The sequence below is a fragment of the Saccopteryx leptura genome, chromosome 3, assembly GCF_036850995.1.
Source record: "Saccopteryx leptura isolate mSacLep1 chromosome 3, mSacLep1_pri_phased_curated, whole genome shotgun sequence".
Lineage (NCBI taxonomy): Eukaryota > Metazoa > Chordata > Mammalia > Chiroptera > Emballonuridae > Saccopteryx > Saccopteryx leptura.
In genome coordinates this window covers 14,929,920-14,955,754 of record NC_089505.1, presented here as the reverse complement: position 1 = coordinate 14,955,754, position 25,835 = coordinate 14,929,920, and the positions used below count along the sequence as shown (strand labels likewise).

Here is a 25,835-nt window from a genome sequence, read left to right as displayed (position 1 = left end):
ATAGAAAACCCTAAAGTCTCAGTCAAAAAACTACTAGACCTGATAAATGAATTCAGCAAGGTGGCAGGATATAAAATTAATACTCAGAAATCTGAGGCATTTTTATATACCAACAATGATCTGTCTGAAAGAGAAATTAAGGAAACAATCCCCTTCACTATTGCAACAAAAAAATAAAGTACTTAGGAGTAAACTTAACCAAGGAGGTTAAAGACTTGTACTTGGAAAATTATAAAACATTGATAAAAGGAATCAAGGAATATACAAACAAGTGGAAGCATATATTGTGTTCATTGTTAGGAAGAATAAACATCATTAAAATGTCCATATTACCCAACGCAATTTATAAATTCAATGCAATTCATATTAAAACACCAGTGACATACTTCAAAGATATAGAACAAATATTCCAAAAATTTATATGCAACCAAAAAAGAACACAAATAGCCTCAGCAATCTTGAAAAAGAAGAATAAAGTGGTTGGTATCACACTTCCTGATATCAAGTTATACTACAAGGCCATTGTACTCAAAACAGCTTGGTACTGGCATAAGAACAGGAATATAGATCAATGGAACAGAACAGAGAACCCAGAAATAAACCCACAGCTTTATGGACAACTGATATTTGACAAGAGTGGTAAGAGCATACAATGGAGTAAAGACAATCTCTTTAACAAGTGGTGTTGGGAAAATTGGAAAGCTACCTGCAAAAAAATGAAACTAGACCACCAACATACACCATTCACAAAAATAAACTCAAAATGGATAAAAAGACTTAAATACAGTCATGAAACCATAGCATTCTAGAGGAAAACATAAGCAATAAGCTCTCTGACAGAAATGTATTTGCTGATTTATCTCCATGGGCAAGGGAAATAAAGGACAGGATAAACAAATGGGACTGTATCATACTAAAAGCTTTTGCACAGCTAAAGACAATATGAACAAAATAAAAAGGCAAACCACACAATGGGAGAACATATTCGACAATACGTCTAATAAGGGATTAATAACCAAAATTTATAAAGAACTTGTAAAACTCAACACCAGGAAGATAAACAATCCAATCAAAAAATGGGCGAAAGAAATGAATAGACACTTCTCCAAAGAGGACATACAGATAGCCAATAGGCATATGAAAAAATGTTCAACATCACTGAAGAAATGCAAATTAAAACCATAATGAGATACTACCTCACAGCAGTCAGAATGGCGCTCATTTAACAAAACAACACAGAATAAGTGCTGGTGAGGATGTGGAGAAAAGGGAACCCTCCTGCATTGCTGGTGGGAATGCAGACTGGAGCAGCCACTGTGGAAAAAAGTATGGAGATTCCTCAAAAAATTAAAAGTGGAACTGCCTTTTGACCCAGCCATCCACTTTTAGGAATATACCCCAAGAACCACATCAATGATTCAAAAGGAGAAATGCACCCCCATGTTTATGGCAGCATTGTTTACAATAGCCAAGATCTGGAAACAGCCCAAGTGTCTGTCAGTGGACGAGTGGATTAAAAAGCAGTGGTACATATACACAATGGAATACTATGGAGCCATGAAAAAGAAGGAAATCTTACTTTTTGCGACACATAGATGGACCTGGAAACTATTATGTTAAGTGAAATAAGTCTGGCAGAGAAAGAAAAATACCATATGACTTCACAAGGAATCCAGTGAACAATATGAACTGAGGAACAGAATAGAGACAGAGGCAGGATCAAAGGGACCAGAGGGAAAACGGTCAGAGGGAAAGGGGATGATAGGATGGGATGAGAGCAGAAAAGCAAAACCTGGGGGGGGGAGGGCATTGTGAGGAGGAGGGCAAGGGGGGTGTGGTGGGGAACACGGGGGGAGGTATTTGGGGGGACACTAGAATCTATGTACATCCAATAAATTAAAATAAAAGAAAATTAAAAGAAAAAAGAGAAAAGTCTCAGGTCACTTCTGGGCAGGGATTGCTGCCAGACTCAGTCAGATCAAGCTGTATCAGGAAATGAGCTACAGAAAGCCTGTCAGTTTTCAGATCCTGTTGGATTTTGGAATTGCAGATAAGGGTTCCTAGATCTGTAACAGTATCTGTTTCCTAGGGTTGTTGTTTATTGTAAGCATTTAATGAAAATAAAATTGTCATTAAATCCTTCACACACTGCCTGACAAATAGCAACAATAAATATCATCTATTGTTGCCTTTGCTTCTCCTCTCTCTCCTCCTCCCTCCTTCTCTCCTCCTCCCTCCTCCTCTCCTCCTCCCTCCTTCTCTCCTCCTCCCTCCTCCTCTCCTCCTCCCTCCTTCTCTCCTCCTCCCTCCTTCTCTCCTCCTCCCTCCTTCTCTCCTCCTTCCTTCTCTCCTCCTCCCTCCTTCTCTCCTCCTCCCTCCTTCTCTCCTCCTCCCTCCTTCTCTCCTCCTCCCTCCTTCTCTCCTCCTTCCTTCTCTCCTCCTCCCTCCTTCTCTCCTCCTCCCTCCTTCTCTCCTCCTCCCTCCTTCTCTCCTCCTCCCTCCTTCTCTCCTCCTTCCTTCTCTCCTCCTCCCTCCTTCTCTCCTCCTCCCTCCATCTCTCCTCCTCCCTCCATCTCTCCTCCTCCCTCCTTCTCTCCTCCTCCCTCCTTCTCTCCTCCTCCCTCCATCTCTCCTCCTCCCTCCATCTCTCCTCCCTCCATCTCTCCTCCTCCCTCCTTCTCTCCTCCTCCTTCCTTCTCTCCTCCTCCCTCCTTCTCTCCTCCTCCCTCCTTCTCTCCTCCTCCCTCCATCTCTCCTCCTCCCTCCTTCTCTCCTCCTCCCTCCATCTCTCCATCTCTCCTCCTCCCTCCATCTCTCCTCCTTCCTTCTCTCCTCCTCCCTCCTTCTCTCCTCCTCCCTCCATCTCTCCTCCTCCCTCCTTCTCTCCTCCTCCCTACTTCTCTCCTCCTCCTTCCTTCTCTCCTCCTCCCTCCTTCTCTCCTCCTCCCTCCATCTCTCCTCCTCCCTCCTTCTCTCCTCCTCCCTCCATCTCTCCATCTCTCCTCCTCCCTCCATCTCTCCTCCTTCCTTCTCTCCTCCTCCCTCCTTCTCTCCTCCTCCCTCCATCTCTCCTCCTCCCTCCTTCTCTCCTCCTCCCTACTTCTCTCCTCCTCCCTCCATCTCTCCTCCTCCCTCCTCTCCTCCTCCCTCCTCATGTCATCCCTCCTCTCCTCCTCCCTCCATCTCTCCTCCTCCCTCCATCTCTCCTCCTCCCTCCATCTCTCCTCCTCCCTCCATCTCTCCTCCTTCCTTCTCTCCTCCCCCCTCCTTCTCTCCTCCTCCCTTCTTCTCTCCTCCTCCCTCCTTCTCTCCTCCTCCCTCCATCTCTCCTCCCTCCATCTCTCCTCCTCCCTCCTTCTCTCCTCCTCCCTCCATCTCTCCTCCCTCCATCTCTCCTCCTCCTTCCTTCTCTCCTCCTCCCTCCTTCTCTCCTCCTCCCTCCATCTCTCCTCCTCCCTCCTTCTCTCCTCCTCCCTCCATCTCTCCATCTCTCCTCCTCCCTCCATCTCTCCTCCTTCCTTCTCTCCTCCTCCCTCCTTCTCTCCTCCTCCCTCTTTCTCTCCTCCTCCCTCCTTCTCTCCTCCTCCCTCCATCTCTCCTCCTCCCTCCATCTCTGCTCCTCCCTCCTCTCCTCCTCCCTCCATCTCTCCTCCTCCCTCCATCTCTCCTCCTCCCTCCATCTCTCCTCCTCCCTCCTTCTCTCCTCCTCCCTCCTTCTCTCCTCCTCCCTCCATCTCTCCTCCTCCCTCCTTCTCTCCTCCTCCCTCCATCTCTCCTCCTCCCTCCATCTCTGCTCCTCCCTCCTCTCCTCCTCCTTCCTTCTCTCCTCCTCCCTCCTTCTCTCCTCCTCCCTCCATCTCTCCTCCTCCCTCCATCTCTCCTCCTCCCTCCATCTCTCCTCCTTCCTTCTCTCCTCCTCCCTCCTTCTCTCCTCCTCCCTCCTTCTCTCCTCCTCCCTCCTTCTCTCCTCCTCCCTCCTTCTCTCCTCCTCCCTCCATCTCTCCTCCTCCCTCCATCTCTCCTCCTTCCTTCTCTCCTCCTCCCTTCTTCTCTCCTCCTCCCTCCTTCTCTCCTCCTCCCTCCTTCTCTCCTCTTCCCTCTTTCTCTCCTCCTCCCTCCTTCTCTCCTCTTCCCTCCATCTCTCCTCCTCCCTCCATCTCTCCTCCTCCCTCCATCTCTCCTCCTTCCTTCTCTCCTCCTCCCTCCTTCTCTCCTCCTCCCTTCTTCTCTCCTCCTCCCTCCTTCTCTCCTCCTCCCTCCTTCTCTCCTCCTCCCTTCTTCTCTCCTCCTCCCTCCATCTCTCCTCCTCCCTCCATCTCTCCTCCTCCCTCCTTCTCTCCTCCTCCCTCCTTCTCTCCTCCTCCCTCCATCTCTCCTCCTCCCTCCTTCTCTCCTCCTCCCTCCATCTCTCCTCCTCCCTCCATCTCTGCTCCTCCCTCCTCTCCTCCTCCCTCCTTCTCTCCTCCTCCCTCCTTCTCTCCTCCTCCCTCCTCCTCTCCTCCTCCCTCCATCTCTCCTCCTCCCTCCATCTCTCCTCCTTCCTTCTCTCCTCCTCCCTCCTTCTCTCCTCCTCCCTTCTTCTCTCCTCCTCCCTCCTTCTCTCCTCCTCCCTTCTTCTCTCCTCCTCCCTCCTTCTCTCCTCCTCCCTTCTTCTCTCCTCCTCCCTCCTTCTCTCCTCCTCCCTCCTTCTCTCCTCCTCCTTCCTCTCCTCCTCCCTCCATCTCTCCTCCTTCCTTCTCTCCTCCTCCCTCCTTCTCTCCTTTTCCCTCCCTTTGATAATGTGTGGGTGCCTAGAACAGTCACTTAGGGGCACCTATTTAGTGGAGAAAAATGATTTAATTCAGACACATGACTGAAGCTTGTTTAATTGTATTTTGTTGAGACTATTAATAAATCTCATATTCTATCAAGCTTTGCTTAGTCAACTTCATCCCAACTCTAAATTTTCATCAAATGCAAATTATTGACATTCTAATCAATGAGTTTTAAAGTGAATAATATCGATATTCTGTAGATAATTCCATTAGGAACTATTTCTCCTATTGAGTCTATTGAAATTATTATGCTTATTCAAAAGGAGGAAGTCCATGTGTCCATCTTTAATGTTCCTAAAAATCTTAGAGTGATCAGTAACTCAAAGTTGATGGTTGCATTTGTAAATTTCCTTTAGCGATAGAACATATAAAATTCCCTTTAAAAAATTCTCTAAAACTCATGTGTGTTCTAGAAGTGACCCTAGTGACTCTTTTGTCCGACATAGCGTACTCTTTGTGGATACAAAATTTCATCCTTGTAAGATGTGATGTGTGCATCTCAGAGAGTAACTCAGTCTTTCATGTGACCTGTACACAGATAGGTACTAGATTGGGGAAAGGAATTATTTACAGAATGGAGAAAAGTTTCATTGGGTTATTTACCTGGAATAGTATTAAATGCACTTCAGTAGCTAATGATTCTTTGCTATTTCATTTTATTGCTCCCCTCTTCTACAGTGTGTCCGTAGAGTCATGGTACACTTTTGACCGGTCACAGGAAAGCAACAAAAGACAATAGAAATGTGAAATCTGCACCAAATAAAAGGAAAACTCTCCCAGTTTCATACCTATTCAGTGCAGTTCGATGTGGGCTCACGCACAGATTTTTTAGGGCTCCTTAGGTAGCTATCCCGTATAGCCTCTACAGACTCGTCACTGACTGATGGCCTACCAGAACGGGGTTTCTCCACCAAACTACCGGTTTCCTTCAACTGCTTATCCCACCGAGTAATGTTATTCCTATGTGGTGGGGCTTCGTTATAAATGTGCCGATATTCACATTGCACTTTGGTCACGGATTCGAATTTAGCGAGCCACAGAACTCACTGAACTTTCCTCTGTACCATCCACATTTCAACTGGCATGACCGTGGGCTGCTCCACTGTATACACGGTGTTACGTCATCGTCTGCGCATGCGCACATGCTGCCCCATCATCCTACAGAAACTAGGAGGCTTTTCCTTTTATTTGGTGCAGATTTCACATTTCTATCATCTTTTGTTGCTTTCCTGTGACCAGTCAAAAGTGCACCACGACTTTACGGACACACTGTATTTTCCCAAATTTTTTTCTGCTACTGTTTTAATTCCAGCATATGAAACGTGGCATAAAATTGTCAGCATGATGTATATGTTTATTTTTCTAAAGCAAAATGGTGTAAATTGGTTAAGCTGGGTGGCCTTCCCCCCACTTCTCATAAAAATTAGACTGATTCAGAGTCTCTTTAGTGCCTTTGTCTGCCTTTCCTACCCTGTAATTTTTTCTAGTAGCTGCTCTCACCATTTAAAAAGCTCAAAATCAAGCATATAGCTAACATCTTGTGTGACTCATCTTCAAGTAAAATCAGGAGAAAATAGATTTCATACATTGTTTTAGAAATGTTTCTGAAGAATGGAAGCTTTACAGATTGATGAATATGTTTGTTGTGGAGGCCACACACCCCTGCCAGCTGCCACGGCTAAACACACAGTCAAAAATTGAGTAATTCCCACGCGGAGGCCCAGCGGTGGGTTCAGGCTGGGCCTGGCGAGTTCCCCACTTCGCGTCAACTCCTACTTGCTGAGCATCGCTTCGCATGTTTACGCCTTTGCTATTCATGCTCACTCTCTTGTGTGTGCAATTCTCAGTAGAATTTAGGACACCACCCACACTTTCCCAACAAGCCATTTCTACTTGTTCCTTGCTTTTGCGCTTATAGCGAAACCTAATATTCTTTTAAAAAATGTTTTGCTATCTCTGAGAGCAGGGTCTCTCAGTCTTGGCACTGTTGACTTTTGGACCTGGGTAATCATTTGTTTTGGGGGCCATTCTGCGCATTGTCGGGTGGTTGTCAGCATCTCTGGACTTCTAGAATTTCTTTTCTCCCATCTGTGACCACCAAACACGTGTCCAGACGTTGCCATCTGTCCCTCGCGGTTGAAATCACCTCCCATTTGAAAACACTCTTTCAAAGAAATGTTCTACAATCAATCTCCAGGAATTCTAAATGAGTTATTTAGATGTTAGTTAGCCTTGAAATTTCAGGACCCCCATAACAGGTGTTTTTGAAATGATTTTCTTGTATAATGACAGAAAGTTGTGACAGTTTCAGGTTTTAGTTGGGAGTTCTGAGGCCAAAATTTTTGTCTCACTTTTAGATGTTGCCTTCCTGGGTCATCAGCTGGATGAGAATTGATTACGTACCAGGAGGACATGCCTGTGATTGATTTCTATGTGACTTCCTAAATTAAAGAGAAACGAATACAAGCTCACACACATTGAGATCTAAAGCTCTTTTGTTCTGCTTTATGTACACATAAGCTTTATTTTTTTTCTGTTGGAGTGTTTCTTAGTCTGGCAGCTGTGGGGGTGCTGTGAGAACCCAGTCTGACTCCCAAAAAGACTAGAGGTGTGCTCCCCAACCCCCATCCCTCCTTCTGAGCTTAGCATTCTGTTCTGTTCTTGATCCTCCATCCTAATAAGCCAGACATTTAGCAGGAAGCTTCCACTGACCTTTCATGGTCCCATATTATGTTACACGCTCACCTCTGGCTACAAGGACATTTGGAAGAGTGAGTAGATAAGAACTTTCTCTCAGTCTTTAGAGTGTGTTCATTTCCTAAGGTGGTCCTGACAAAGTACCACGAACGGAGGGGGAGGGGCACTTAAACAATAGAAATTTATTGTCTCACTGTCCTGGAGGCTGGAAGTCCAAGATCAAGGTGTCGGCAGGATTGGTTTCTTCGGAGGACTGGGAGGGAGAATTTGTCCCGTGCCTCTTGTCTTGCTTCTGGTGGCCTCAGGCTACCACTTGGCTTATGGATGGCATTCTGTCTGCAGCTTTCCACCTTTCTCCTTCTATTTGTGTGTGTCTCTTGTGTTCATATGTCCCCTTTTATATGTATACATGACATATAGTCTTAAGGCCCACCCTAATGACCTCATATTAACTTGATTATCTCTGTAAAAACTCCATTTTCAGTTAAGGCCACATTCTGAGGTACCGGGGAACTTCAACATACCTCTCTCTGGGGTACCTAATTCATCCTTTTGTGCAAAAGGTGACATCCACCAAGGTGGAGAGGATGAGGTTCTTAGCCAGTCAATAGTGTCGGCCGCTCATGATGACGAGAGGGAAGGAGAATTTGATGTTATACCTGGTTCCTGATAACTTATTTTACATATTTCTTAAGTGAAAATTATAACTTGAATAATCAGAAGAGAGTTGTTTATATCTAAAAGGCACTGGTCCTTCAGTGACCCAAGAAGCTCTTTCTTAGGTTTAGAGCTCTTGTGTTTCCATTTGGTTCAATCTTAGTGCAAAAGTGCCTCTTTGGTGAAATCAGTAACTACTTGTCCCTGGGAAGTGAATTAATTTTTAGGGCATTATGACTTTACTTCCAAAAATCAAGCTGTTTGTGTTTGAAGTGTAGTTTACTACAGTGCCTTTTTTTTTTTTTGGTTAAGAGATAATTGAGGTGTGTGCTCTTTACTACATTCCCTCTCCCCTCCGTCATTCCCTGCCTTCTTCTAGTGTTAAAATGCCTGGTACACTTTGTCCTACAGAATGTCAGGGATATGTTAACTGATGATATTAAGGAAAAGAAGAAAAAGAAAGAGAGAAAATGCTTCCTGATTCTTTAGCCTTCTTTGACTGAAGGACACACCCCCGCCTTACAGTTTTGGGGACACACACATATTCACCCAGGCCCTGACCTTTGAGGTTCCCAAGAACCGAGTAAGACTGGAACATGAATTTACTTGGATACATTTATGTAAATTTATCTCTGAAAAAGAACCTGGTGGTGTCATGTGCGCTGGGTTCTAGATACGTTTATGGAACGGAGTGCTGTGATGCATGAAGAATGGGGAGGTTCTCAGCTGGTGGCTCCTCCCTGGACCCCAGAACCTTGGGAAGGAGGTTGTTAGACTCTGCATAGCTCAGTCATCCACATACTGGTGGTTTTTAAAAGTTATACTCTTCAAGTTACATGGGACACTCTTGGGCTCACACAGGGTGAGGATTTAGGACAGACCCTCTCACCTCTGATTTAGCATGTTTTGTCCCTTACCTGTCCTTTCCAGAAAGGCTTCTAGTTAAAAAACAGTCTCTGTGGGATGAAAATAGTTTGAAAAACATGATATAGGACGTAGGAGACTTCCCCAAAGGTCCCTTTGTCTCTTTATTTCAAAAGCACAGAATTGACTGAAGCAACATACTGCAGTAGGAATGCTGATGATAAAAGTATATGCAATGTGTCGAACTTCAGTTGGACATAAACACTGTACTCCTTAGTTTATCTAAATCAGCTCACTTAAATACCATAGCCAAGGCTATAAGTTGCAGAGAAGTTAATTACTTGCTTTGGTCAACACTGTAGTATGTAGTAGAGTAGGAATTTCAAACCAGGACTATCGGACCCCTAAGTGCCTGACACCTAAGTGCCTGTCCTACAGTCTGGTCTACATTAGGATGTGCGCTTCTTCCTTCAGGGTCATTATCACTCCCTTAGTCTAGCTTCCTGCAGTTGATCAAGGTGTCATCTTCAAAGTGGAGTCTTTAAGAATTGATTGCTGTGGAAGACGTTGCTCTCCTCTGGTCTGCAGTGTGCTGACTTTGGCTAAGCCAAAGTCATTTGGCTTAGTCACTCCATTCTCCATCTCTCCAATTGGGGTTCTCTGGGTCTCTTTTCTCTTTGGTGCCATTCTCTTTGCTAGGTCAACTGCGGTATAAGAGATGTGCTGAAGGATCTTTAGGTAGAAAGACTCATTTCCTGCAGGAAGCTCAGGGTGAACCCACGTTTCCTGCTGCACAGAAATGTGCTATGCCTTGCATAATACAGTATCATTAAACAGTCCCCCGGGAGGCAGTATCTTGGGACCACTGTTTGATGACCATTGTTTTGTAAGTTACTTTGTATGTTGTACCAAGACAAGCACACCTTTCTCGTGCATTGAGATCAGATCTATCATTAGTTAGTAGTGAGTGCTACGGATGGAAAATATGAAACAATGATTCTCAGAGCCTCATATTCTATAGTGAAATTTAAAATTTCCTTGGGAAATATAATTCCTTGGACATGGCACTGAACAGCTTGCCATCCACTATCTGATTTCAAGAGCCCACAGAGGTGTAGAATTCATTGACCCTTAGCCCGGGGGCCTTGAAAGCCATAGAAGCACAGATTTAGAGAGTTCAGAGGTCAAGTACTCTAGCATTCTTGATTATAGCACTTCAGTCCACCCACAACATTGTTCACTAATAAATGGTTGGCCAGCTTCTGACCATGTCTAGCGATTGGGAGTCTACTAACTGACATGGAAAGGTGCTTAAAACATGAGGTAAAAGCAAAAGGATAAAATGGCCAAAATAATATCATTTCAGCTACATTTAAAAAAGTGCATAAAAGAAATTATATGAAAATATTAATTGTTATTACCTCTGTGCAGTGGGATTGTGGGGATTATAATTATTATTTTTAATATAGTGAGAGGAAGGGAGGCAGAGAGAGACTCCCACATGCGTCCCCATAAAGATGCACCCAGAAAGCCCACTAGAGGGTGATTGATGCTCTGCCCATCTGGGGCTGTTGCTCTGCTGCAACCGGAGCCATTTTTTAGTGCCTGAGGTGGAGGTATGAAGTCATCCTCAGCACCTGGGGCCAACTTTGCTCCAATGGAGCCTTGGCTGCGGGAGGAGAAGAGAGAGAGAGAGAAGGGAGAGGGGAAGGGGTAGAGAAGCAGATGGGCACTTCTCCTGTATGCTCTGACTAGAAATCAAACCTGGGACATCCACACACTGGGCTGACACTCTACCACTGAGCAAACTAGCCAGGGCCTTGTATTTTGTTAATTTATATATTAATTGTCCTTAATGGATATTTTACAAAGGACACTATTACTTTGTAATTATTGGGACCAGGGAAAAATTCTTTCTTACATTGGAGGTGACTTCTTTTTCAGATTTATCCCTATTGGTCCTCAAGTTAAGTTCTGAGGGTAATTGAGAACAAATCCTACTATCCTTTCCTGTTATCCTTTCCAAATATTTGAAGACAGCTTTAATGTCTTCTTGCCTTTAAGCATGGTTGTTATAGGTAGTCAAGCAGAAGCTGTTTTTTTTTTTATTTTTTTAAACTGAAGCTGTAAATCTGAAACCATTAAGATATTTTAAATTCTGTGAGAATGGTATTAGTTTTATGTAAATATCTACTACTTTTTTCTAAAACACACCATTAAAACAAAACAAAACAAAATTTATTACCTCAAACTTGGTGTTTTTTGCTGATTTGGACAGTTTATGAAAACTGGATCTGCTAGGATCAATTTGTATTTCTCAAAGTGTAACCTGAGGTCTTCGGTAAACTTATGTTCTTGATTTATGGGAAGGTCAGGACAAAGAGAGTGACTCCACAGAAGGATGGAAGCTTTGGGCAAGTTAGGGGTCATGAGAATCTGGGGGCGTACAGTGGAGAAGCAGTGGTCTTATGTTATAGGAGGGGAGGTAACAATCGACTTTCCTGCTTGCTTGTACATTGCCATCGATCCTACGTAGAATCGCCCTAGTAAAAGGACTTGAACCTTTCAATGCTAAAATGAAAACATCGCCCCACAACTGTGCAGCCCAGAGGCAGCGCTGCTGACAGTCAGTGAAGGAGTAACCAATACTCAATAGAAAATTGAAAAAGAGCTCGAGACAATAATAGCTTTATTCACTTGAATGCACTAATACTGTCTCAAGGTTATCTATGAAGATTGACTCACTGTAGAGTCTTTAATCCACTAAACGTGATGGGAGAAGAATTATACTTTTATACATTTAAAAAGTATTTTCTGTCTGAACTCTTTTTTTTCATCTAAGCTTTGAAACTCCAAAATTAGCGGTAGTTTTAAGGGTAAGTAAATGTTACCCATAAACATTTATCGAGTAACCCGTTCGAGGAATTATATAAAAAATAAACATGCCAATCAAAAGTATTTAACTAGAGAATGAATGCAGCTTTATTCCAAGCAGAGGCAAATATATCTGTCAAATACCTGTTTCTTATCTCATTTTTACAAAGAATATGGAAGCTGGATAACATGTTGCTTGCACTGAGCGCCGAATTTTAACTGAACACTTTGCTGAGTCGAAAACAAGGCTCCTTCTTGTTTTGTTTCTTTGTTTCCAGATGGTTTCCCAGCTTGAAGCCCAAGTATCGGAGCTTGGTCAACAGTTGGAAAACGAGTCTGGCTCTCACCAGAAAGCTCTGCAGAGAGCCCAGAAAGCAGAAAACAAGCTGGAGACTCTTCAGGGTCAGCTGGCGCAGCTGGAGGGGGAGCTGGTGTCTGGAGACGTTTTGCGGGACCACTTGAATTTGGAGAAACAAAAGGTAATAACCTGATGACATGTCGTCCATGGATGGAAACATCTGTTGCACTATAAAAATTTACCTGAAAGTATTGTGAATTTTGCAGCTCTTCAGTAGATTGGTTAAGTTCTGAGTCGTAAATTTCATGGAACAATGGAATTATTTTGAGGTCTCTTCCTATTTGGAGCTTCCTTGACTCAAATGAAATCTAATTAAACTTAACAGGTATTTATTGAATGCCTATTATATACAAGACCCTGAAGGTTTGGAAGGTAAGGTATGAATAACTCACAGTTCTTGATCTTAAATGGCTCATGATTCAATAGAGGAGACAGACATTCAAATAATTTGTATGTTAAAGGCTATAAGTATTATAATAGGTGTATTGATTAATAAAGTGCAATAGGAGCCCAGTGAGGGGAGTGATAACCTCCGTGTAAGGGGATGATTTTACAGGCTGACGATAGTTGAATTCATCTTTGAAGGATAAGTAGCATTTCAGTGGAGTGAAGGGGCAGATACTACAGGGGAAAGTTTGAACAAATGTGTGAAAGCTTGCAGGCACACAGTGAAGTCAGGGGACGTGGAGTTGTTATTCCCGTGTGGCTAGAACATGGCAGGATAGAAGATAGAATTATGTCTGGGATTGGGAAGATTGAGTATTCTTCATTCTGGAATGTGAAATAAGTGACTTTGAACATCATAGTATTTAAGGAAGATAATGTATCACCATGGAGCTGAGGTTGTAGCCTTGGTAACGCAGCAGGGGAGGAGAAGAGCAGATTGGGAAGGGGAGGGGTCACACTTATGATTAGACCATGGAAGGTTGTCTGTGACCTCCGAGAAGCAGTGTAGCAGGGTGGTGGGGAAGAGAAACCAGTTTACATCAGGCTGCAGGGCCACTCGTAAGGGCAGGGATAGAGACGTAGAAGAAGTTTGGTGACCAAAGAGAAGAGCGAAAAGAGTAGAAGGCGTGAGAAACAGGATGAAAGATCGGTTTTACTGGGCCTCGTGGGAAGGTACGCATTGGTGGGTCGCAGGAGTCCCCAGGCAGGGGGGAACGAGAGACAGGGGACCAGGAGCAGTACAGAGTTTGGCAGGGAAAATACTGTTAGGCTGAAATAACTGTATGCTGGAAACTCGTTCATTTCTGTTCTTCCAGACTTAAAAAAACAGAGGGTGTGTCACGCCTGTGGCGAGGGTTGGCTCTGCAAAGATACATACAAGGTGTCCGTGCAAATCCTCGTCTGGGGACGGGACAGGCAAGTCAGGACACAGCACACTCAGCGCTGTCGTGGAGACAGGCGTGCAGTTCGGCAGGAAGGCGGATACAGGAGTAATTACTGCTTTTCCTACTTCTGTGCCCGAGGAAGTAAGCTGCTTTCACACAAGAGGTGACCTGCATAAGGGGTTTAAAGAATGCGTAGGAGCCTGACCAGGTGGTGGCGCAGTGGATAGAGCGTCAGACTGGGATGCAGAAGGACCCAGGTTCAAGACCCTGAGGTCACCAGCTTGAGCACGGGCTCATCTGGTTTGAGCAAAAATTCACCAGCTTGGACCCAAGGTCGCTGGCTCAAGCAAGGGGTTACTCGGTCTGCTGAAGGCCCGTGGTCAAGGCACATATGAGAAAGCAATCAATGAACAACTAAGGTCTCGCAACGAAAAACTGATGATTGATGCTTCTCATCTCTCTCTGTTCTTGTCTGTCTGTCTCTGTCTATCCCTCTCTCTGACTCTCTCTCTGTCCCTGTAAAAGAAAAAAAAGAAAAAAAAAAGAATGCGTAGGAGTTTGTCAGGCAGAAGAGGGGGAGAGATTGGAGGCAGAGAGGACAGCAGGAGGGACGACGGAAGGGAGGTGTGGTGGGGCTGCTCAGGAGACAGGGAGGCACAGGGAGACTGGCCCGGGGAGCTTGGCGAGGACACGGAGGGGAGGTGACGCTGGGGGCAGGTCGGAATAATTGACGCAGGTCAGGCTAATTCCTCGCAGCTTTAGCCTAAGTCATGGGGAGGCCTAGACAGCTTGGAGGACAGGAAAGAGTTCTCTGAAGGCAGACTAGCTCAGAGGGCCGAGGGGTTCTAGGTATGGGGCCTGGTTGGAGATGCTCAGAATAGTTCAGATCAGAAGATAATATGGGTCAGGACCAAGTAGTGGTCTTTATAAATGAAAGGATACATTTGAGAAATTTGGAAGGGCGAAAGGAATTTATCTCTCGCGTAGCTGAAAAAGGTGTGTTGGTTGAAATTTTGGGTTTGAGAGGAAACATTGTCCCGGAGCGTCTGAGTGTGTAGGTGAGGGAGACTCCTGTGGGACCGTAGGAAACCTGGCTGGGTGCCAGACCCCTCCACCCACATGGCCCACGGACACCTTGCACTGGACATATTCAAAATGGAAATGATCGCCTCTCCTCAAATTAGCCACCCTCCAGCCTGAGGAGGTCATTCTCAGTGCCTCCCTCTTTGTAATCAATCCCTAAACGCTGCAAATGCCATCTTCTCGTTCATGTATCTCAGATACGCCCCGCCCCCATCTCTGTATTTAGGAGCAGTGCTTTGGTTCAGCGCATGTGATAATTTTCACGAACTATTGAAACAACCTTCTGATTATGAGACTGACACGCTTGCCTGCTGTGCTAAGAGGGCTGCGAACAACCTTCTAAGTAGTCTTTGCTCCGCCTCCAAGGAGGTCTTAGTAACACACACGTCTAATCATAGCTTGCTCCGCTTAACAGCTGGGTAAGGGGCTCTCTGAGGCCTTCGGGGTCAGCTGCAGCTTCTTCCTTTCCTTGGCTGGGCCTTCCGCAACCTGGCCAGTTCCCCTCGCCACCCCTCACTGGCAGTCTCCCCAGCTAACAGGAGTAAACTCAGGAGTCCCGGGTCCAGCAGGGCCCTGGTAGGGCGTGCAGTGAGCATCCACTGAGTCCAAAGGCGTCCATCCACATTGAGATGGGTAAAAACAGTCATCTGGCCACAGAAAAGGGCCCCGTAGGGATCCCATATCGCACATGGCTGTTCTCTCTGAGAAAATGTTCTCCTTACCTTCCTCACCTGGTGATAACTGTCTCTCCAAGGCTCAGCTCTGATGTCACTTCCTCTGGAGATTCCTGAGAGACTGAGTTGTGCTTTGTGCACAGGTGCCTGTGTCTGTCCTAGCTGGTCTCCCTGTTGTGTTTATTTTGTTATTTCTCTCCTTCAACCAACTCCAAGCTTCTTGAGAGCAGGGGAAATGTTTTTCTCTTAGTTTCTAGGAAGAATCAATAAATATTTGCTTTAGAGAAGAAGCATATCAAAGCCAGGTATATTGATGTCTCTTCCTGTCCTTCACTATAATGACTCATCAATTTTAATTGAGATTATACTAAAATAACCCTCAGTTTCTGTTCATGATGAACTTTCAGTAGCTAATTCCTGTGAAATTCACATCTCAATAAGGATAATAGGCATGTAAAATTAAACAATCAGCCTGACCAAGCAGTGGCTCAATGGATAGAGCATTGGCTTGGGACGCTGAGGACCCAGGTTCAAAACCCTGAGCGCAGGCTCATCTGGCTTGAGCACAGGCTCACCACCTTGAGTGTGGAGTCACCGGCTTGAGTGGGGGATCATAGACGTGACCCGTGGTCTCTGGCTTGAAGCCAAGGGTTGCTGGTTTGCGCTCATGGTTGCTGGCTTGAGCAAGGGGGTCACTGGCTCGGCTGAAGCCCCCTGGTCCAGGCACATATGAGAAAGCAATCAATGAACAACTAAGGTGCTGCAGTGAAGAATTGATGTTTCTCATCTCTCTCCCTTCCTGCCTGTCTGTCCTTGTCTGTCTATCTGTCTGTCTCTCTCTTTCTAAAACAAACAAACAAACAAACAACAACAAAAAATTAAACAATCAAAGTTGTACAGAGTTTAAGTATGGGTAACTGAGATTTACACAGAATAGACTGTATCTGTGCTAACCCATGACTGAAATGAACGAAATGTACAGCAGTCCTTCCAGCAGCCCTGACTTTCTGAGGCGCAGTCGAGGCCCTTGACCTGGGCACTTCCTCTGCAGTCTTGGCCGGAGGCTGTCTCGGCTCCGTTTTGCCTGCCATGGGGTCCTTGCACGCTGAGTGAAGGGATCGTGTGTGAACTAGTCGTGAAAGGCTTTTGTACCGTCACATGAAATTTTATTTCATTTTATTTGCAATACAAACCCCAGTAGTTATTTCACTTTCCTTCGCACGGGACAGAGCGGGAAGGTTGGCAGGGGAGCGTGGAGAGAGCGCGAAGGGAGCGGCAGAGTCACGACGCAGAGACCACAGCCGTCCGCTGCAGCGCAGTGCGATTAGCGGCGCTGTGATCACCGTGAAGATCCTAAATTTTGTGTATGCTTTTTAGCAAGACTGGAGAATGTATGCATATAATCAGTCTCACCCTGCTGATTAAAACAGAGAGTTCTGGGCTTCGGTCCTCAGGAAACCATACTTAGTTAAACATGAAATTGCCCGAGTTATTGCCACGAGAAGAAAAATCTCAAAGATAGTCCCTAAGTCATGGAATGATGGTACAGAGAGCTCATGGTGGATTCAGCCATTCAGCGAGCGTCATAAATATCACGTCCGGCGTAGCCAGGCCAGCCACAGACACCGAGCGGAGGAAGGTCCCAGGACAGGTCGGTAGCTTTCACCTGTTAAAATAGGAACCTTGACTTTCTTGAAATGACTCTAGTTTGGACTGTCGCTCCCTTAATTCTGATGCATGAAAACTCTTAAAGACATTTTAAAAAGCATTTCTATGATATTAATAGAGAAAACCCGAAAACATTGTCTGTGTTTGTTTGTATGGAGAGCTTTGTAGCAACAGGTTAAGTCCTCATGTTCCACTTTTGTGTCCAGGGTCAACTGAGGTGGGAAATGTCTCCACGGAAGGTCTGGATGAATGGGTGCCCAGGGCTGGGTCAGCTGAGGAAGAGCATGGTGGCAGCAGCGTGTGGCAAAGCAGAGAGATAGATAGATGGGCGGGAGCATGCCACATTTGTCAGATGGAAAGGTTAAGAAGAGTGTATAATGTTAGATTGAACATCAGCTGACCAGGGGAGTCAAGAGAGTATGAACAATTCCAGAACAGGGAACTGGCCAGGTGCTTCAGGGATTCATTACCAAACATTGGAGCTGGGGGTCCGAACTCATACTGGGTTGGATGAGAACCACCGGTAAACTTGGGAGAGAGGGAAGGACTCTATTTGATCGCCTGTTAACTTTACTTTTGTGTCCCATTCTCATTTTTGTTCTTGGGCTTAGTATCTTAAATTTCTGGATCAACTCTCAGAGAAAATGAAGTTGGACCAGATGGCTGCTGAACTTGGCTTTGACATGCGCCTGGAGGTGGTCCTAGCTCGCGCAGAGCAGCTGGTGCGCCTGGAGAGCAACGCCGTCATCGCAAACAAGACTGTCGCCCACAACTTGCAGAGAAAGGTAGGGGAGACGGGAACTTGCTAACGTTGAGAGAATAAACATCTGTACAACTTCAATATTGAAATATAATTTACTGCCACCATATGTACCAATGTGGCTAGGAAACATAACTATAATAACATTTATTTAGCATCTGTTTCAAGTCTGAAGGGATGGTAACTATATCACCTAAGGTTATGTTTGACTGTGAGTAATAAAGACTAAAAGTAACAGTGGCTTAAACATGTAGAAGTATTTTGTTTTTTTCTGCACACACATAAATTCCTGGAGGTAGGCAGTTTAGGGCTGACAGCTCTGCTCTGTACAGTTCTGAAGGAATTCAGTTCATTTCAGCTCATTGATCTCCCATCCCTAGGGTGGTCCTTATCCTCATGGTTTAAGATGGTTCTTTGAACTATTATATCTGTGTTCCAGCAAGGAGGTTGGAGAAGAAAGGGATGTGGAAGAGGAATGCAAAAGAGTAGGCATGGACTGTCTTTTAAAGGAGTTTCTTAGAAATTGCTACATGAATTTATGTTTCTATCCCATGGCTAGAATATGTTCTGGTGGCTAAATCTAGCTGCAAGGGAGGCTTGAAACTGTAGTATTTTTTTTTAACTTTTCTGAAGTGAGAAGCAGGGAGGCAGAGAGACAGACTCCCGCATACGCCTGACCAGGATCCACTGGCTGCCCACCAGGGGGCGATGCTCTGCCCATCTGGGGTGTTGCTCCATTGCAAGGAGCCATTCTAGTGCCTGAGGTGGAGGCCATGGAGCCATCCCCAGTGTCTGGGCCAACTTTGCTCCAATGGAACCTTGGCTGCAGGAGGGAAAGACAGAGATAGAGAGAAAGAAGAGGAGGGAAGGGTGGAGAGGCAGATGGGCGCTTCTCCTGTGTGCCGTGGCCAGGAATTGAGCCCAGGACTTCTACATGCTGGGCCGGTGCTTTAACACTGAGCCAACCGGCCAGGGCCTTGAAACTGTGGTCTTTACTCTGGCTAACTATTTGCCTAGCTAAAAAATTTGCTGTTTCTATTACCACAGAAGGAAAGAAGTGGGGAACATTTAGTGGTTACTGCCTTTATAAGTTCTATTGGACTAGAAAGTAGAGAGAGAAGAGCTTACTTTTCACTCAAAGGAAAAGTTAGAGACAGTTTAGACTAAATAAATGAACAGATGAAAGGATAAAAATATAATTATTAGTTATATCACTATTGGCATTGGGGAAAGGAAAAGGAAAACACAAATGTATTTTTGTAAGAGTTCTTAGGAGAAAATGCTCTGGTGGAATTATAGTGTGCAGGCTATGTAATGAGTCGCATCTGGGTTCCCAGTTTGGCTCCACCAAGCTCTGTGACTTTGGGCAAATTGCATCCCTCTCTATCTCTGTCTTCTCACGTTGAAGATGGAGATGATCCCTACTTCATGAGGTTGTAAATTTTTAATAAGTAACATTTTGAACTCTCGGCTCACAGAAGATGCTCTATTTTCATTTGAACTCCTCTCTATCTACTGCATTTTGGGAATATTTTATACAAAAAAAGTAGACAGCCCCTGTTACCATCAGAGACATTAAGTGGAGCTGCAGTTCTTTTTGAAGTTCTCAGATCGTTGAATTTTTTTCCACTATCTAATAACACCTTCTCTTCCTAAGTATTGTGTAATTGTTAAAACGACCAGTGTACAGAACTCAGTGGTGTAAATTTGCTTTGGAGTGGAATTCGACATGAAGAAGCTCAAAGAAGGGAGGTTAGTTAGAGAAATATTAAGAGGACCGTATTACGAATGGGTCTGGGCATGGACGTTGCTGTCACCGTTAGGCAAGGTACTCAAGTCCGCCTTTCAGTAAGTCCTTCACACCTCTGAGCACTTTACAAATGCAGAGTCCGTAATTAGGGAAAATGCGACGATCGGCAGCTCTGACACTCTTATAATTCTGCACGATTCTGATTCCTAATGTTGTATCAGATGAAAAAGGTTTCGTACTTAATATTCCACTCACTGATTGTGTCATCTGAAGCCCACGAGGAACTTTTTTTCTCTTCTTAGAGTCCACAGTCTTTTTCTAAAAACCACTATAATTTCCTTCATCAAGTTTAATTGTCAGTGATAAATGCTGTTTCAAGACCTTGTTCTCCGCTTGGTTAATGGACGGGCCAGGCCAGGCGCGTAATAGAGACACCAGGGAACTATTACTCTCATCAAGTCCCCTCCGTTTCTAAAATTTTACATATATCGACAAAGCTTTAAAAAATTTCTTTGGTATTGCTTACTTTAAAAATAAATGAGCCGGCCCTGGCCGGTTGGCTCAGTGGTAGAGCATCGGCCTGGCGTGCAGAGGTCCCGGGTTCGATTCCCGGCCAGGGCACACAGGGGAAGTGCCCATCTGCTTCTCTACCCCTCCCCCTCTCCTTCCTCTCTGTCTCTCTCTTCCCCTCCTGCAGCCAAGGCTCCATTGGAGCAAAGATGGCCCGGGCGCTGGGGATGGCTCCTTGGCCTCTGCCCCAGGCGCTAGAGTGGCTCTGGTCACAACAGAGAGATGCCCCGGAGGGGCAGAGCATTGCCCCCTGGTGGGCAGAGCGTCGCCCCCTGGTGGGCAGAGCTTCGCCCCTGGTGGGCGTGCCGGGTGGATCCCGGTCGGGCGCATGCGGGAGTCTGTCTGACTGTCTCTCCCCGTTTCTAGCTTCAGAAAAATACAAAAATAAATAAATAAATAAATAAGCCATAAACTAACCTACACTGCCCATTGGTCCCAAGGATTGAAATTAGTCACTCTAGGTTTTTGTTACTAATTTGCACCTTAGATCCTTACAAAACAGACCGGGGCAAGTATAGTTGCCATGGGGTGTTGAGAGGGTTTTGTCTCTCTTTTTTACTATATTCTGCTCTTTTTTATTTTTATTTATTTTTTTAATGAGTATGAGGGAGATGGGAGGGAGGGGACAGGCAGGGACAGGAAGACAGGAAGGGAGAGAGATGAGACGCATCAATTCTTTGTTGCAGCTCCTTAATTGTTCATTGATTGCTTTCTCATATGTGCCTTGACCATTGGGCTCCAGTGATCCCTTGCTCAAGCAAGCGAACATGGAATCATGTCTATGATCCAATGTCAAGCTGGCGAACCCATGCTCAATCAAGATGGTGAGCGTGCGCTCAAGCTGGTGACCTCAAGGTTTTGAACCTGGGTCCTCAGCATCCCAGGCTGATACGCTATCCACTGTGCTACTGCCTGGCCAGGCTATATTCTGCTCTAGATAAGCCCATTTTCATTGTTTTAAAAGATATCTTACATTTTATTAGATGTGCATCGTGTTGGAGGAAATCAGGTGTTGAGAGCCTTCTCTGTGCATTGTCTGTGGCTCTTTTATTTCATACGCTACAGGTATAAAATTTATTTCTGGAAAGATAGGATAAAACTGCAATCAGGAAAAGGAATCCAGTGCCCCTTTGTTTTTTGATGATTTAGACATTAGACTTATTGAAGTGTGGATAAAGATCAACATTATCTGAATCATTCACTTGTGTTTACTGACTGTTCAATTCTTATTATTAAAACAACAACAACAACAACAATCTCTGTTTGTGTTGAACCAGCTCAAGACTCAGAAAGAAAGACTGGAGAGCAAAGAACTACACGTGAACCTCCTCCGGCAGAAAATAGCGCAGCTGGAGGCGGAGAAGCGGGCGCGGACGGCCTCCGCTGTGGAGAGGGACGAGGCCAGCACCACCACACAGAGGTTACAGAAGAAGGTGGAGAGGCTGCAGAAGGAGCTGAATGCGTGTCGGGACTCGAACACTGAGCTCAAAGCCAAACTGGCCGACACCAGTGAGCTGAAGGCAAGTGCTCAGCTTCGGTTCCTTGTTGCTTTTTGCTAGTTACCTTAAAAGCTTTATGCAAAAGAGTGACAGCTTATCATGGACACACCAGGAAAAAAAAAAGATGAAAATTGCCTCTGATTTTTTAGAGTTGTGGGAAAAATGCAAAAATGACACAGATTGGCCTATTAGATCAATCTAGTGTCTCTTTACTATTTGAAATGAAGCTGGAGTAGTGTGAAAGTCACTTTAGAAGGGTGTTGCTAGCACTAGCTGGTTGGCTCAGTGGTAGAATGTCAGCCCGGCATGTGGAAGTCCCAGGTTTGATTCCCAGTCACAGCATACAGGAGAAGGAGAAGTGACCATCTGCTTTTCCTCCCCCTCCCCCCCTTCTCTCTCTCTCTCTTTCTCTCTCTTTTTCTCTTCCCCTCCCACACCCATGGCTCAAATGGTTCAAGTGAGTTGGCTCCGGGCACTGAGGATGACTCCATGGCCTCACCTCAGGTGCTAAAATAGCTCGGTTGCTGAACAATGGAGCAACCAGCCCCAAATTGGCAGAACATCGCCAGTATGGCGGTGGATCCTTGTTGGGGAGCATGCTGGAGTCTGTCTCTGCCTCCCTGCCTCTCACTTAGGGGAAAAAAAAGGGTGATGTTAATTCCAGAAAATAAAAGCCCTTCTTTAAAGTGTGGGTAACTGTGGTATTAGGGATCACGTAGGGATTCATCTAGTAGGAATTTGCTTAGGGAGAAATGAGAACAGAACACACTGTTCACCGAGAGGAGTCAGGCAGGAACCAGGTGTGATGTTCTCTGGGTGCTGAGTTATATCAAGTAGTGAGGAGGGTAGACGGTTTGACACAACGCGCTTCCTGATTTGAGGTGTCCAACTTCCAGTGAATATAGAGAAGCAAGGAATTAAAGCTCACAAGGATTTAGTCAAAATATTTAGATGCATTAACGTGGAACTTCATATGCACATATCATATTTTAAATGCCATTATTTGTATGTCACCAACACAGAGGACAGTCATGTCCTGGCTCTGCAGACAAGGGCCCTGAGACAGACTTGGGGAATGCTGCCAGATCCGGAAACAAACCCAAGGGACAGGAATCTGGAACTAGGTCAGCCCTTGAACACGTGGAGTGGGGACAAGATTGTAGAAGATATTTCCCACCGTGTAAGTCAGCTCTCCCCATGCCCCGAGGCCCTTCTAAGTTGATGCTTATTGTCCCGAGGGCAGATGTGGCCCAGGACAAGGGAGCTGTTTGAACACAAGGGGAGGATGAAGAGAGGGAAAGCGTCAGCTGGTGTGCCACGGAGCGGAGATCCTTAACACACCCCCTCAGACCGTGAGACTCACCTTTGCGGTGTTTGTGAACTGGGGTGGGGGTCGAGTCCTCAAAGTCTGCAGGCAGCTGCCCCCACCCCCAGCTGGCCTGAAGGGGGAGCTGAGGCCGGGGCCTGGGCTGCACCCTGGTTCCTAGTCCCCTGGTCCCCAGGGGCCGGAAGTTCCATTGGCACTGGAGGTGGATGCGGAGATAAGGGAAAGACACAGGCTGCAGGCCGGAGAGCTCGTTTTGAGGGCAGGTGGGGTTGGGACAGAGTGACCCAGCATCAGGGGCACTGGGCAGATCTCCTGAGCATGGCCCACTGGCAGTTACAGCCAAGCCTTGATTAGCCAAGGCCAATGCCCAGGCCTTGACCTAGATCAGTGAACCCTCATACATTTCACCAGTAGGATACCAGACACAGGACAGATTCAGTCTGCATAAGGGCCAGGATCACCTCTCCAAACAGCACAAGGATTTTCTTCCACCCAGACACCATCTCGGGAAGAAGGAAGGGAGAGAAGACTCCTTGAAAGACTGAGCACTAGATGAATGACAAGACATTTTTAAACCAGAGGAAATACGGTTAGCTGCAAAATACCATCTGCTCTCACAGTCTGGGATGATGGCGGCGGGAGTTGGTTTCTTATTTCCAAAGGACAACACAGCTGATCTCAAAGCTGTCGGGCTAGGACTCTGCACCGGCTGCTGCTGACCTGGAGGACGGGGGAGGGGAGGCGTTCTCACCTCCTGGCAGGACGCACACCTCCCCCGCTGGCTTTCCTGCTCATGGGGCCATGGGGCACTGCTTTGTGAGAGAGAGAATAGGGGCCCCCTAAATGCTGCCAAAGAACAGAAGGAAAACGAAAGAAAGGAGGCCAGTGGTAAGACACACAGCTTGTAGTGGGGGAAGGTTCTGGAACAAAAAAAGAAAATCACCATTGTAGCCCAAGTGTAATACAGACCTTTGAAAATGAATCATGGGTTTGTGTTCTATTTCGTCAAATTTTTCTCTTCTCTTTATTATTTGCTTTCTTTCTATTTCATTTTTGGTTTATTTGGCTATTTCTTTTCTATATTTCTGAGATGTACACCAGGTCATTAATTTTTAGGCTTCCGCCTTTTCTAATACATGTGTTATATAGTTGTGAGTTTTCCTCTAAGTATTACTTTAGCTACACCCCCAAAATTTCGATACGTAAGAGCTTGGCTGTGATCTAATTTACAATATTTTCTAATTTTCATTATTATATTTTTTTGATACACAGATTATTTAGAAATACATTTCTAAATTTCCAAATATTTGGAGACTGAATAATTATTCTTGTTGAAGTTATTTGAAGTTTAAGATGATGTTACCTTCCTTGAGGGAGAAGTTTTATTTTCTTCTCCCAGATTCCAGTTGGCATTTTAACCTCATAGCTCGGGATCATCTTAATCCAGATGTAAGCTTTAATATTTTGACCTGAAATAAAGTTAACACAGTAGGGTGAGAGTACCCCCCCCCCCTACCGTGCCCTCCCATTTTCCTCACTTTTAAGGCACAGCCTTTCAGAAATTGAGTCCAAAGTAGGAATGATTTATTAAGGATTCCACCGGAGGCAGGAGCCAGGCTCTGACTCTCGTGTCCCATCCCCGAAAGGTTGACAAGATGTACCCGAGCCCCTCCACTACTCCTTCCAGATGGGCAGATGTTCCCACAGAACAAGGGACCCCACAGACTTGGCATGCTTCGGAGTCCCTGGCCTCTCCAGGGATTGGCCTCGCCTTTGGGAAACGGGCCTGCAGGAACGAGCGTGTCGGACCCAAGTCCAGCAGCAGCGGTGGTCGTAGCAGAGCGAGAGGTTCCTGATCTGTGACACGAGGAACAGTGTCTGGCCCGCAGTGGGCGGGAGTGAATGAGGAGCAACCTCGGGAGTGGGGCAGCTCCTGGGGCACGGCAGTGTGTGAGCCCAATGCAGGGAGGCTCTGCAGTGGGGGGCTTCCAGGTGGCACATATTGAGGGGACTACAGCACCCCTGGGCCAAGACAACCCTGGGAACCAGAAATGGTGCTGGGGTGAGAGGAGCCCGCAGTTCTGTAGCAGGGAACGGGTAGAAACATGTCCTGAGTCTATGGAATGTGTCCTGTTCGGTCCCGGTGACTTCTGCCTTGGGTCTCACCTCTGCTTGCCTGGATTATTATGATTATTTATAAGCCGTCTTTCCACTGAACCTTTCCACAGGCAAGCCCAATTCTTATAATTCAGCTTTGCTCTTTGGATGACGTGATTATGGGACATGCGGTTCTAGCCAGAGTGCCTGGTTTAAGAATTTCCAGCTCTGGCATCAGCAGCGTGAGGCGGTGCTTCAGGGGCAGGCATGTATCTGGTGGCATACAAAATGTTTCTAGGTGCTAACGACAGGGCATTAGCTAATGTTCTGTCCTGAAGTGAAATGGGTTCCCTTGAATTTTTTTTTTTTTTTATATATATAATTTTATTTTTTTAATGGGGTGACATCAATAAATCAGGATACATATATTCAAAGATAACAAGTCCAGGTTATCTTGTCGTTCAATTATGTTGCATACCCACCACCCAAAGTCAGATTGTCCTCTGTCACCTTCTATCTTGTTTTCTTTGTGCCCCTCCCCACCCCCTATCCCTCTCCCATTCCCCCCTCCCCCCCCCGTAACCACCACACTCTTATAAATGTCTCTTAGTTTCACTATTATGTCCCACCTACGTATGGAATAATACAGTTCCTGTTTTTTTCTGATTTACTTATTTCGCTTCGTATCATGTTATCAAGATCCCACCATTTTGCTGTAAATGTTCCGATGTCATCATTTCTTATGGCTGAGTAGTATTCCATAGTGTATATGTGCCACATCTTCTTTATCCAGTCATCTATTGATGGGCTTT

At 45.6% G+C, this 25,835-nt stretch overlaps 1 protein-coding gene across 1 annotated transcript in view; it reads left to right on the top strand.

Annotated features, from left to right (window-relative positions):
• The window catches only part of CCDC170 (coiled-coil domain containing 170), a 112,406-nt gene that overhangs the window by 63,937 nt on the left and 22,634 nt on the right, over nt 1-25,835 (top strand). Inside the window, exons 7-9 of the mRNA XM_066372988.1 lie at nt 12,185-12,385; nt 17,632-17,805; nt 21,378-21,620. Coding sequence (XP_066229085.1) covers nt 12,185-12,385; nt 17,632-17,805; nt 21,378-21,620 — 618 coding nt within the window. The remainder of the gene's footprint in view (nt 1-12,184; nt 12,386-17,631; nt 17,806-21,377; nt 21,621-25,835) is intronic.